This window comes from Bos taurus, chromosome 23 (assembly GCF_002263795.3).
Source record: "Bos taurus isolate L1 Dominette 01449 registration number 42190680 breed Hereford chromosome 23, ARS-UCD2.0, whole genome shotgun sequence".
NCBI classification, from domain to species: Eukaryota; Metazoa; Chordata; class Mammalia; order Artiodactyla; family Bovidae; genus Bos; species Bos taurus.
In genome coordinates, this window is record NC_037350.1 from 22,527,239 (window position 1) to 22,540,968 (window position 13,730).

General features: G+C 37.4%; 1 protein-coding gene across 2 annotated transcripts in view; it reads right to left on the reverse strand.

Annotated features, from left to right (window-relative positions):
• Positions 1–214: 214 nt before the first annotated feature.
• Positions 215–13,730, reverse strand: part of CRISP1 (cysteine rich secretory protein 1) — a 28,421-nt gene continuing 14,905 nt past the window's right edge. The window contains exons 3-8 of one of the 2 annotated variants that reach the window (XM_024983726.2): positions 11,315–11,443; positions 7,547–7,637; positions 6,102–6,250; positions 2,161–2,252; positions 1,886–1,974; positions 215–675 (exon numbers count right to left, since the gene is read on the reverse strand). In XM_024983726.2, coding sequence (XP_024839494.1) covers positions 548–675; positions 1,886–1,974; positions 2,161–2,252; positions 6,102–6,250; positions 7,547–7,637; positions 11,315–11,443 — 678 coding nt within the window. In that variant the 3' untranslated portion in view covers positions 215–547. The remainder of the gene's footprint in view (positions 676–1,885; positions 1,975–2,160; positions 2,253–6,101; positions 6,251–7,546; positions 7,638–11,314; positions 11,444–13,730) is intronic. The other variant, NM_001206259.1, reaches the window with a different exon arrangement.

Genomic DNA, 13,730 nt, shown 5'->3' on the forward strand with positions numbered 1-13,730 from the left:
AGACGTGAAGTTAAGAAGAGATGAATTATTAGTGTATGTTAATTGTGCAGGGAAGACAAATACCACGGAAATTGGAGACCTGGGAAAGCAGGAGAAGAAGTTAAACAGGGAAAGACCCTCCTTTAGCACAGTTTACTGAATCAGTTATCCAATCCATTGAATCATGTCAACCTGAGAACTAGACATCACATGATTTAAATATGAGGCAGGTGTTGAACTCTTCATATTTTAATCATATTTCATTCCATATTTCATGGTTCTATCACATTTCATCAATCATATTTCACTCCAGTTTTAAGAAAGTTTAAAACAATGTTGCTTCACAATGTATCAGAACAGGAGTGAAGGGCATTGTTGTAAATATACTGATGCCCATATATGATCCATGGGATTGCAGAGAGTCAGACACAACTGCGTGACTACACTTATATATGATTAGTGAAAATTAGTATCTCAGGTGTAATTAAAACCAGTTGAAATGCATCAGAAGCTGCTGGAGCAAAGGAAGGATGATCCAACAGCACATTACAGTTGCAAATAAAAAAGGCTATTTTATCTCAGTTTGACACATACAACTAGCTTTGCAGAGTCTTTGAACTGACAGGTGGTTGCAGCCAAGACGTTGAGTTTGTGTATTACAGTTATTGTATTCATCGTAGTAGATGCAGGGGTTCGCTGAAAGGAAAAAGCAAGGTTACACCATATCGACTCAAAAGCTCATCTCTCATCTTCTTATGCATTTGTAGGTGAGTAAAAGGCTTAAGAGATGTATATTCTGTGTTATAGAGTCAATATTATTAAGTAATACTTTTTTTCTTTCTACTCTCATTTTACTTCTATGGCATTTTTCATTCCATTCTAGACATTGATTTTGTCTCTTGGATAAAAACAAAACAAAACTACTCCATTACCCTGTAGCAAAGATAATTAGTAGATATTTTATCTTTCTTCAGCTACATTTATTTTCAGAAATGAGTTACTAAAGTGACAGGAAGAAAAAGGAAAAGAAGGAGAAGAATGACAGAGAAATTGATAAAGGAAAAGAGATTGCATTTTTCCTTGCTTTAAAAGCAAATGGAATGGAGTGGTCAGGTGAAGGAAAATAAACCTTTTAGTCTTCCAAATCTGCAGATAAAGGATATTTTTTGGTGGTGGAGGGGGGAGGTTTATTATTTCTCCATAAACTTTCTGAAAGTTAAGTTACAAACATATCCCCATGGACTAGTAAATTATGCCTGAAGAAAACTTCAAAAAAAGACACTTTTGTTACCTAAGGAAATGAACATGGAATTGGAACCCATTTAATTAATATTACATTTTAGGTAGGGTTTGCTTAAGAAATAAAAAGATGTATGGTAAATAGTATGATCATCAGCTCATGTCTTCCAATGTGTCCATGGAAACTTAAAAGTATAAGGATCACTCAGTAAAAAATTACTACCTGTTCTGATAAGTGGACAGGCAGGTAGAGGGGTTATGGCCAAAGAGCAACCTGAGAACCCTGGTAACCTGAAAGCAAGATGTCTAACTTCAGGGCTGCAATAACAGAGCCAAGAAACTTTTTATATAAAGAGCAGAAAAAAAATTATATTAACATCTTATCCAAGATGCCCTTATTATAGGGTGAGAACTTTAAGTTTTAAGGTGGAAAGTTGAGTTTAGACATGGATGTTCTACTTTCCAATCCAATAGATTTAATCATTGGTCTTCTGGGTCACTTTGGGAGTGGGGGAAGGGAAATCAGATAATGTTAATTATTCCTTTGGGATGACTGAGAAAAAAGTAATATTATAGAAAATTGTAATATTATTAAACATTTGATTTTAATGACCCATGGCTCCTAGATCAATGATCAATATTAAGCACACTGAGATGTAAAACTTACTACATAGTTTATCTTCACAGTTATTTGGACAGTCTCCACATGGACTTCCCTTATTATAAGGTACATTCTTCTTGTCAGGATCATTTCCCCTTAAAAAAGAACAAAGGAAAAAGTGGTCTAATAAAATTCCTTTTTGAAAAATGCAAATAAAAAATTTTCCTCACTCTTGAAAATCAGTTAAAATAATTTAAAACAAATGATTTTTGAGAAACTAGATGATGTAAGGGAAATGTATTTCTAAAAGTTATGTGAAACTAAAGCTGTATTATACATACTCATGACAATAGTGACAAATGTAGAGATAGTGAATTCCTTTATGACACGATGACATGCCACAGCCAATAAGATAAGAAGTGGCCCAAACAACCTGTAAAGATAAGATTATTATATTAATAATTTGGTGTTTTGTTACATGATTACAATATGAATATTGTTATCCATGATTGAAAATAAACAAAATTACTAGAGCTAATCAATGAATATAGTAAAGTTGCAGGATGTAAAATCAACACACAGAAATCCCTTGCATTCCTATACACTAATAATGAGAAAATAGAGAAATTAAGGAAACAATTCCATTCACCATTGCAATGAAAAGAATAAAATACTTAGGAATATATCTACCTAAAGAAACTAAAGACCTATATATAGAAAACTATAAAACACTGATGAAAGAAATCAAAGAGGACACTAATAGATGGAGAAATATACTGTGTTCATGGATCAGAAGAATCAATATAGTGAAAATGAGTATACTACCCAAAGCAATCTATAGATTTAAGGCAATCCCTATCAAACTACCAACGGTATTTTTCACAGAGCTAGAACAAATAATTTCACAATTTGTATGGAAATACAAAAAACCTCGAATAGCCAAAGCAATCTTGAGAAAGAAGAATGGAACTGGAGGAATCAACCTGCCTGACTTTAGGCTCTATTACAAAGCCACAGTTATCAAGACAGTATGGTACTGGCACAAAGACAGAAATATAGATCAATGGAACAAAATAGAAAGCCTAGAGATAAACCCACATACCTATGGACACCTTATCTTTGACAAAGGAGGCAAGAATATACAGTGGAGAAAAGACAATCTCTTTAACAAGTGGTGCTGGGAAAACTGGTCAACCAGTTGTAAAAGAATGAAACTAGAACACTTTCTAACACCATATACAAAAATAAACTCAAAATGGATTAAAGATCTAAACATAAGACCAGAAACTATAAAACTCTTAGAGGAGAACATAGGCAAAACACTCTCCGACATACATCACAGCAGGATCCTCTATGACCCACCTCCCAGAATATTGGAAATAAAAGCAAAAATAAATGGGATCTAATTAAACTTAAAAGCTTCTGCACAACAAAGGAAACTATAAGCAAGGTGAAAAGACAGCCTTCAGAATGGGATAAAATAATAGCAAATGAAGCAACTGACAAAGAACTAATCTCAAAAATATACAAGCAACTCCTGCAGCTCAATTTCAGAAAAATAAACGATCCAATCAAAAAATGGGCCAAAGAACTAAATAGACATTTCTCCAAAGAAGACATACAGATGGCTAACAAACACATGAAAAGATGCTCAACATCACTCATTATCAGAGAAATGCAAATCAAAACCACTATGAGGTACCATTTCACACCAGTCAGAATGGCTGTGATCCAAAAGTCTACAAGCAATAAATGCTGGAGAGGGTGTGGAGAAAAGGGAACCCTCTTACACTGTTGGTGTGAATGCAAACTAGTACAGCCACTATGGAGAACAGTGTGGAGATTCCTTAAAAAACTGGAAATAGAACTGCCTTATGATCCAGCAATCCCACTGCTGGGCATGCACACTGAGGAAACCAGAAGGGAAAGAGACACGTGTACCCCAATGTTCATCACAGCACTGTTTATAATAGCCAGGACATGGAAGCAACCTAGATGTCCATCAGCAGATGAATGGATAAGAAAGCTGTGGTACATATACACAATGGAGTATTACTCAGCCATTAAAAAGAATACATTTGAATCAGTTCTAATGAGGTGGATGAAACTGGAGCCTATTATACAGATTGAAGTAAGCCAGAAAGAAAAACACCAATACAGTATACTAATGCATATATATGGAATTTAGAAAGATGGTAATGACAACCCTGTATGTGAGACAGCAAAAGAGACACAGATGTATAGAACAGTCTTTTGGACTCTGTGGGAGAGGGAGGGGGGCATGATTTGGGAGAATGGCATTAAAACATGTATAATATCATATAAGAAACAAATCACCAGTCCAGGTTCGATGCAGGATACAGGAAGCTTGGGGCTGGTGCACTGGGATGACCCAGAGGGATGGTATGGGGTGGGAGGTGGGAGGGGGGTTCAGGATGGGGAACACATGTACACCCGTGGTGGATGCATGTGGATGTATGGCAAAACCAATACAATATTGTAAAGTAAAAAAAAAAAGAAAAGAAAAGAAACACACATCCTTTTAGGATGCTTTGAGCATGGCTTGTTAGGAGGTCAAAGAAACAGAAAGATTCCCATGTGTCTAGATATCATGCATACATATATGCATACTTGGGTGCCATCACTGACCCTGAGTTATGTTCTTCTTCTTCGTATCAAATCTGTATGGAAAATATAGTAACATGATGAAGACTGTTTGGTGATTGCATAAAAATTAGAGCATGGCAGCAACCTTGCTTAATCATCAAAAAAGTGTCATGGTGGAGAACAGTGAGTTGGCCCTTGAGAAAAAAAATAAGTCAGGTTCAAAATCCATCTCTGCCACTTCCTGGTGGGATGGTATTTACCAGCTTGTTTTATGTCTCAAAATCTCATTTTATTCTTTGTAAAATGAAATATAATAATACTAGCTTCTACATCATAGGTATATGGTGGGGACTGAATAAAAAAAACTTTCACGTGTTTGGAAGAAGAAATATTAAATTACTGTTTCAGAGTAATAGAGCTCATGTTCTTTTGATGGAAATAGTGGGTCTCGTCTACTTTTACCTAAAAGAAAAGGAAAGTAGGAATTGTTGTCTCACATTGTCATATTTTCAGCTCTCTGGGTAATAATTTTATTTTTATCCTCTGATAGCATAAATTATAAATAAATGGTCTGCTGCTCCTAAGTCACTTCAGTCATGTCCGTCTCCGTGCGACCCCATAGACGGCAGCCCACCAGGCTCCCTCGTCCCTGGGATTCTCCAGGCAAGAACACTGGAGTGGGTTGCCATTTCCTTCTCCAATGCATGAAAGTGAACAGTGAAGTCTAATGTTATACTATTTTCAGATTCCTGGCACATACTACTTGTGTCCAATGATATCGATCTTAAAATAAGAATGCTATAAGCGTGTCCCTGGTCATGCAGTGGTTAAGACTGCACTTCCACTGCTCGGGGTATGGGTTTGATCTCTTGTTGGGGAATTAAGATCCCACATGCCACGTGGCCAGGTAAATAATAATAATAATATGGAAGAAGAATTCTACTTGCTAGTCTTTATTTAGAAATGTCTGCTTTGCTTTAGAATAAGTGATTAAGTTTATGTTTTTTAAATGTGCTATCTTTGTAAGCTTTTAACATTAATCTTAAGTAGGTTTTATTGTGAGTAGATTTTATTACAGATTTTGTGTCACAGCTGAGTCTTCTGCTTGGGGCATAACATTGTTTTATCATTTGTATTTCTTGCATATTAAATATTTAAATCTATCCATTCTGGATGAGTTTTGTTAATTTACATCTTGTTGGAAAATAAATCACCTGATTTAGATATTCAAAGTCATTTTTGTAGAATTAATTTATTACCTACACTGAAGCCCAGTGGTATTTTAAAAGTATGAATCAGGTTAAATCATTCTTCTGTTTAATGACTTCTACTACATTCAAAATACAAGATAACATTTATAATAGTTAATATGGCTCCAATGATAAGGCCCTTCCCTCTGTGTTCATCTCCTTCAGCTCTTGAAGGTATCATGGTTCAGTCTCCTTCTCCAACCCCTTCTTTAGTTTTTTCTAAACTAAAGAAGTCCTTGAACATACCCAGATCCCAGATAATGGTTTCCAAGTATTATTTCCCACTAAAAGTTAAGAAGTATCTTTGAAGACAGTAAATTTGCAAAAAATGGGTAGAATGATTTCCCATGGTTCTTATTTGCCTATTTTCCACACACCCTTAGAGTCACTTAATCAACAGGTATATTGGCCAGCACACAGTTTACCTGAGTGTAATGGTCAGTTGTCACGTCATCATCTGTCAATGTCCATTCCCCATACTGGAAATATTTAGACTCACTGTACCAGATCCTGATCACATTTGACCATGAGATAGGATAAGATGTCAGATGCATATTTTCTCCACAAAAAGTATCTAAGAGGAGGAAAAAGGACTAGGTTATACTTTACGAAGCTTGGAAACATTTTACAAGGATACCTTCCTCACTTTTATTTTAGAAATGTTTCACTGGTCATCCAAACAATGTTTGACAAGAGGAGGCCAACCCAGCTATATTTAGCTAACAATTTTCTTTCTCATTAATGAATAAACATGTGGTGCTCAGGTTTGCTGAAAACTGATGGTAGGAAATGATCTGCAAGCTTGGAAATCAGATCAACCAACATTTTAGTTTCTGCCATGTCCAAGCTGATGGAGAAAGACGAAACCAATCAGAACAGTCTATGAGTTGTAACCAAGTCCATGCCTCAAAAGCAACCACACGAAGTATTCATCATGCAAAGACCTTGGAATAAACATTTGCTCATTTGGCCATCCATTCACTTGTGATGTGGGCTCTCAATCAAACGTGATGTTTGGTAGTAAACTGCCTTCCTCTGGGGCAGGGAAGACTCATATTGCCAATTCACAGCTTAACAGCATTGAGTAAAGATGCCCCAAAATCTTTAAATACAAAGTGTTATTAATGTCTGCTCATGTAGGAGACACTAATGGCTTTTCAGGAAACTAGCAGTGATCAACCTAATATATGTGCCATGAGATGGGTTTATTTTTGAGCATCTAAACTTGTTCTTATGGGCAGCTCCATAGAGTTGAATATGACTCACTTCTTAAATAAAGATAGCTCGTTCCAAAGGTAAACATAGTCCCATGGTAATATTGTGAGTAGCTGAAATAACTATGGGCTTCCCAGGTGGCGCTAGTGGTAAAGAATCTGCCTGTCAGTGCAGGAGATGTAGGAGCTGCGGGTTACATCCCTGGGTTGGGAAAATCGCCTGGAGGAGGGGATGGAGAGGAACCCACTCCAGTATTCTTGCCTGGAGAATCCCACGGACAGAGGACCTGGTGGGCTATAGTCCATAGGGTCACACAGAGTTGAACACGACTGAAGTGACTTAGCATGCATGCACAAAATAACTACATGGAGTGGGAACCTTCTAGCTATACAGCTTTTCATCTGTTATTATTGTATTCAACTATCCTATGATATTGAGAGCTTTGACTCTTTTCTTTTGGTGATCAGAATCAGGAATTTGAAAATTTGAATATCCAAATTCAAAAATTATCAGTAATGAAACAGTGCTATGAGTCACTATTCATTGCCATTTATGGGGTAAGTGTAGACACATGCTAGATGACTTAACTTACCCTTACCAAGTTACTGAACAATTCCTGAGGACTTTTGAGCAAAAAGGTGAGTTGTATACCTACTCGTAATTCGCCTCTTGAGTGCATTGCTTTGTACCAATTCACAATCCTTTGACAACATTCTGGCATTTTGTGCAGCTTCTTCACTCCAATTCTACAAGTGAAATACAAGCACATGGCCTTAATAACATTTCTATAATAAGATTCTAGTTCATTCTTTCTAAAAATACAAGGCTAGCAATATTTTCAATTGTGTAGGCTAACAATTGAATTCTCTTAAATATTTTGGTTGAAAGCACCTCTCTTAAATATTTTGGTTGGAAAAGGAAGACAAATCTTTCAGTCCATTGTTTTAACCCTTGAAGTTACAAGATCAAAACTTGATAATAATATTCAGATGTAGCATCTTTTTCTGAAATATTAGCATTTAAGTAAATGCTTCCATTAAAATAGACAAGTTAGAAATCCATCCCATTATTTATTAATAGTTTTACCTTTGACACATTATTAAATCTCTTTGAATCACAGTTTCTTCATCTGTAAAATATGCCCCCTAATTCATACACAATAGTTTGTTCAAAAATTTTAAGTTTTTAATTTGGATAATTCATGCAATACAACTATGATATAATAAATCTTATGCTACATGCTCAATAAATAAGTATTGCTGTGATTAGAAACAAATATAGTGTCACATAACTCCATCTAAATTATGAATAATAATAGCAAATCATAATTCTATCAGTTCCTTTCTCTCCATGCCCTATGCATTATTTATGGAAAAACTCAATTCCCATATTGTCTTTTAAAATGTTACTCAGTTTTACTGGTGCACTTTATCATATTATTGATCTCTCATACCTTTGCATCTTAACACTTAAATATATTAATTTTATATATTCTATATATTCAATGCTGTGCTGTGCTTAGTCACTCAGTTGCGTTAGACCCCTTGAAACCCCATGGACTGTAGCCTGGCAGTCTACATGGGGATTCCCCAGGCAAGAATACTGGAGTGGGTTGCCATGCCCTCCACCAGGGTATCTTCCCAACCCACAGATTGAACCCAGGTCTCCCTCATTACAAGCAGATTCTTTACTGTCTGAGCCACCAGGGAAGCCCAAGAATATTGGAGTGGGTAGCCTATCCCTTCTCCAGGGGTCTTCTTGACCCAGGAGTTGAACTGGGGTCTCCTGCATTGCAGGTAGATTTTTTACCAGCTGAGCTACTAGGGAAGCCCATATATTTAATACTATGTTCTAATATTTCCTTTGTATTTACCTTGAATACACAATAATAATGTCTCTGAAATCAGAGACTATATTTTCTGTTCACTCTATAAATCCTTCACTACCCCCTAGCTACACTTATTTGCTCATCTTGAAACTGAGGATTTAGAACCCTGTTTGTCCTAAGGAAGGTAAAATGTTAAGAGCTGGTCCCTGGAGCTGGCCATTCATATTTGAATCTGTTTTTATCCAGTACTTAAGACTTTGGATGAGATACCTAATTTCTCTGATGTTCAGGTTTACCATCTGTAAAACAGAGATGATAGTATCATTTGCATCACAAGATGATTGAGAGAATTAAATGAAGTAACGCAATAAGGCTTCAGCAATATGTGAACCGTGAACTTCCAGATGTTCCAACTGGTTTTAGAAAAGGCAGAGGAACCAGAGATCAAATTGCCAACAGCCGCTGGATCATCAAAAAAGCAAGAGAGTTCCAGAAAAACATCTATTTCTGCTTTACTGACTATGCCAAAACCTTTGACTGTGTGGATCACAATAAACTGTGGAAAATTCTGAGAGAGATATGAATACCAAGCCACCTGATTTGCCTCTTGAGAAACCTATATGCAGGCCAGGAAGCAACAGTCAGAACAGGACATGGAAGAACAGACTGGTTCCAAACAGGAAAAGGAGTACGTCAAGGCTGTATATTGTCATCCTGCTTATTTAACTTATATGCAGAGTACGTCATGAGAAACACTGGGCTAGATGAAGCACAAGCTGGAATCAAGATTGCCGGGAGAAATATCAAAAACCTCAGATATGCAGATGACACCACCCTTATGGCAGAAAGTGAAGAAGAACTAAAGAGCTTCTTGATGAAAGTGAAAGAGGAGAGTGAAAAAGTTGGCTTAAAGCTCAGCATTCAGAAAACAAAGATCATGGCATCCAGTCCCATCAGTTCATGGGAAATAGATGGGGAAACAGTGGAAACAGTGGCTCACTTTATTTTTCTGGGCTTCAAAATCACTGCAGATGGTGATTGCAGCCATGAAATTAAAGGATGCTTACTCCTTGGAAGGAAAGTTATGACCTACCTAGATAGCATATTAAAAAGCAGAGACATTACTTTGCCAACAAAGGTCCGTCTAGTCAAGGCTATGGTTTATCCAGTGATCATGTATGGATGTGAGAGTTGGACTCTAAAGAAAGCTGAGTGCCAAAGAATTGATGCTTTTGAACTGTGGTGTTAGAGAAGACTCTTGAGAGTTCCTTGGACTGCAAGGAGATCCAACCAGTCCATCCTAAAGGAGATCAGTCCTGGGTGTTCATTGGAAGGACTGATGCTGAAGCTGAAACTCCAATACTTTGGCCACCTGATGCAAAGAGCTGACTCGTTTGAAAAGATCCTGATGCTGGGAAAGATTGAGGGCAGGAGGAGAAGAGGATGACAGAGGATGAGATGATTGGATGGCATTGCCGACTTGATGGACATGGGTTTGGGTGGACTCCGGGAGTTGGTGATGGACAGGGATGCCTGGTTTGCTGCACTTCATGGGGTAGCAAAAAGTTGGACACGACTGAGCAACTGAACTGAACTGAATGCAGTAAGATTCTAGAAGAGTGTCTTTCAAACTATAGTAAGTATAATATGCTGTCAGTTACAATACTCACAATGCAAAAATGTGTATGCTGGCTGCTGGCTTTTATTATTTTGGGTTCTAAGGTGACCAAGAGATATATTTCAAGATCATTTTTCCATTTACTCTTTTCCTCCTTTCTTTTTTTTTTTAACATTTGCCTTATCTTTTCTTATATATAAGCTAAGTTGCTTTAGTCATGTCTGACTCTTTGTGACCCTTTGGCCTGTAGCCCACCAAGCTTCTCTGTCCATTGTATTTTCCGGGCAAGAATATTGGAGTGGGTTGCCATTTCCTACTCCAGGGCATCTTTTCAACCCAGGGATCGAACTCAGGTCTCTTAAGTCTCCTGAATTGGCAGGAGAATTCTTTACCACTAGTGTTTGAAACAAGGAAATAGATTTGCCAATATTTGCTCATCTAGCTGCACCACCAGGTTAGACCATGGGCATCTTGATTCTCAGAGCATCTTAGCCTCTGGGCTACTGCCCAAAGAATACAGCTATTAAATGCCTCTCCAAATGCATTGTTAAAGCATCTGTAGCATCTGCCATACTGATAATACTGACCAGCAGCACCAGCATTATCTGGGAGCTTGGAATGGTATCCATCTCAGACCTCCTGAATCAGACCTCAGAGTGTGGGGCCCAGGGTCCTGTGCTTCATTAAATTCTTCAGCTGACTCAAGCATACTAGAGTTTAAGAAACACTGTCCTAGGGTCCATTAAGAATGAAATTACACTTCCTGCGATGGATGTGGCTCTGTCACTTACTAACTCTGTGAGTTTGGGAAAGCTACTTACCTCCTCTGAGCCTCTGTTTCTTCTGCTGCTGCATTATAGGTTTATTTGTGAAGACCAGACTTTTAGTATATGGAAACCAAATAGCACTTAATAAAATCTCAGTAAACACCATTACTATCATTGGCATCATCATGGTTGCTGTTTAATTAATCTTACCATTTTCAGCATGTTGCTGGCTGGTGGAGATACTCCTCTCCGGAGGATGTTATGTGCAGTAACAATTTCTTCTTGGACAGCCTCCAGTTCTGTAAGGAGTGTATCATATGGAACTTTGGCTGGTTTTGTCTGTGACCAGAAAATTACAATTAGTCTTGCTTCTTTTAAGTGGAATTTGTAACACATAGTATATTACTTGTAGACTTCGTGAGATAAATTTATAGTTTATGTTGAATAAATAATGTTCTACAGCACTTTTCACTCTAAGACATCTCAGTAAGCTAGTTTCCGTTGCTCCAGTATTAGTTTTGAGGACTTTTGAATATCAATCTGACATTACATAAGTCTACAGAACAGTGCACTATGATAGGATTGTTTTTCAGATTTATAATTGGTATTTTGGACCATATTGAGGCACTTTTATTGGGCAATACAAACCATAGTGGAAAATGTTTTGATACTATTATACCTTTTACTGCCTGACTTCCCTTCCTTGGTGCATTCTCCACCCCACCTCCTGCAAGTGTTCTCTTTGCATCCCAAATAAACCACTCACACTTGAATATTGTTTAAAGGTATGTGTCTGGGAGAATCTAAATATTCATCACTGAGTACAAAACCTTCAGGATCTTCAACCCAGACTGTGCATCTTTGTCTGAGTCATATGAGAAAACATTGATATTTGTATCAGCATATGTACACACAATATAGAATTCAAGTCAACTACAAACTAAAATGTTTCATTTGTTTACCTTTTATCCTGTAGCTTACTAAGAAGAACAATTAATGGCTTTAATATTTTAGGTTAGCATTAATTTGTGTAAAGAACATCTTCTTTTATGTGTGTGTGTGATTCACATGTATTTATACTATTTTTTTTAATGAAAAACTTATGTGGCATAATTTGAGTGGTATCTATGTATTTCTCAGCTACCACAGGACTATCAACGGTTTCTGAATGGATAGGATTCAGCCATACTTTGCTCAAATATAGTAGTTCTTGTCTTATATTTTGTTTAAAAATTTAAGGATATTGGGAGAAGACAAAACTATAAAATCATGACACTTCTCTAGAAACTGTCCCCTGTGGATGTCATTTCTTCAAAAACACACTCATAAGTGCTATTTTCCTGTCATACTGCAAGTATCCTGGGCTAGATTAGAGGGATCAAACTGCCAATATCCGGTGGATGATAGAATAAGCAAGAGAATTCCAGAAAAGCATTTACTTCTGCTTCATTGACTACCCTAAAGCCTTTGACTATGTGGATTACAACAAACTGTGGAAAATTCTTAAAGATATGGGAATACCAGACCACCTTACCTGCCTTCTGAGAAACCTGTATGCAGGTCCAGAAACAATTTTAGAACCGGGCATGGAACAACAAACTGGTTCCAGATTGGGAAAGGAGGACGTCAAGGCTGTATATTGTCACCTTGCTTATTTAACTTTTTTGCAAAGTACATCATGTGAAATGTCAGGCTGGATAAAGCACAAGCTGGAATCAAGATTGCTGGGGAAAATATCAGTAACCTCATATATATAGATGACACCACCCTTATGGCAGAAAGCGAAGAGGAACTAAAGAGTCTCATGATGAAGGTGAAAGAGGAGAGTGAAAAAGCTGGCTTAAAACTCAACATTCAAAAAACTAAGATCATGGGATTTGATCCCATCACTTCATGGCAAACAGATTAAGAAACAATAGAAACAGTGACAGGCTTTATTTCTTGGGCTCCAAAATCACTGCAGATGATGACTGCATCTATGAAATTAAAAGACATTTGCTCCTTGAAAGAAAAATCATGACCAAGCTAGACAGCATACTAAAAAGCAGAGACATTACTTTGCCAACAAAGGTCCGTCTAGTCAAAGCTATGGTTTTTCCAATAGTCATGTATGGATGTGAGAGTTGGACCGTAAAGAAAGCTGAGGGCTGAAAAATTGTTGTTTTTGAACTGTGGTGTTGGTGAAAACTCTAGAGAGTCTGTTGGACAGCAAGGAGATCAAACTAGTCAGTCCTAAAGGAACTCAGTCTTAAATACTCATTGTGAGAGAATAACAGGCAGGAAGGTTCAGTTCGGTTCAGTTCAGTTGCTCAGTCGTGTCCGACTCTTTACGACCCCATGGACTGCAGCCCGCCAGGCTTTCCTGTCCATCACCAACTACTGGAGCTTACTCAAACTCATGTCCATTGAGTTGGTGATGCCATCCAAACATCTCATCCTCTGTCGTCTCCTTCTCCTCTCGCCTTAATCTTTCCCACTCCTCACACCTTCAAATTTTCCCAGCAACAGGGTCTTTTCTAGTGAGTCAGTTCTTCGCATCAGGTGGCCAACATATTGGAGTTTCAGCTTCAGTATCAATCCTTCCAATGAATACTCAGGATTGATCTCCTTTAGGATGGACTGGTTG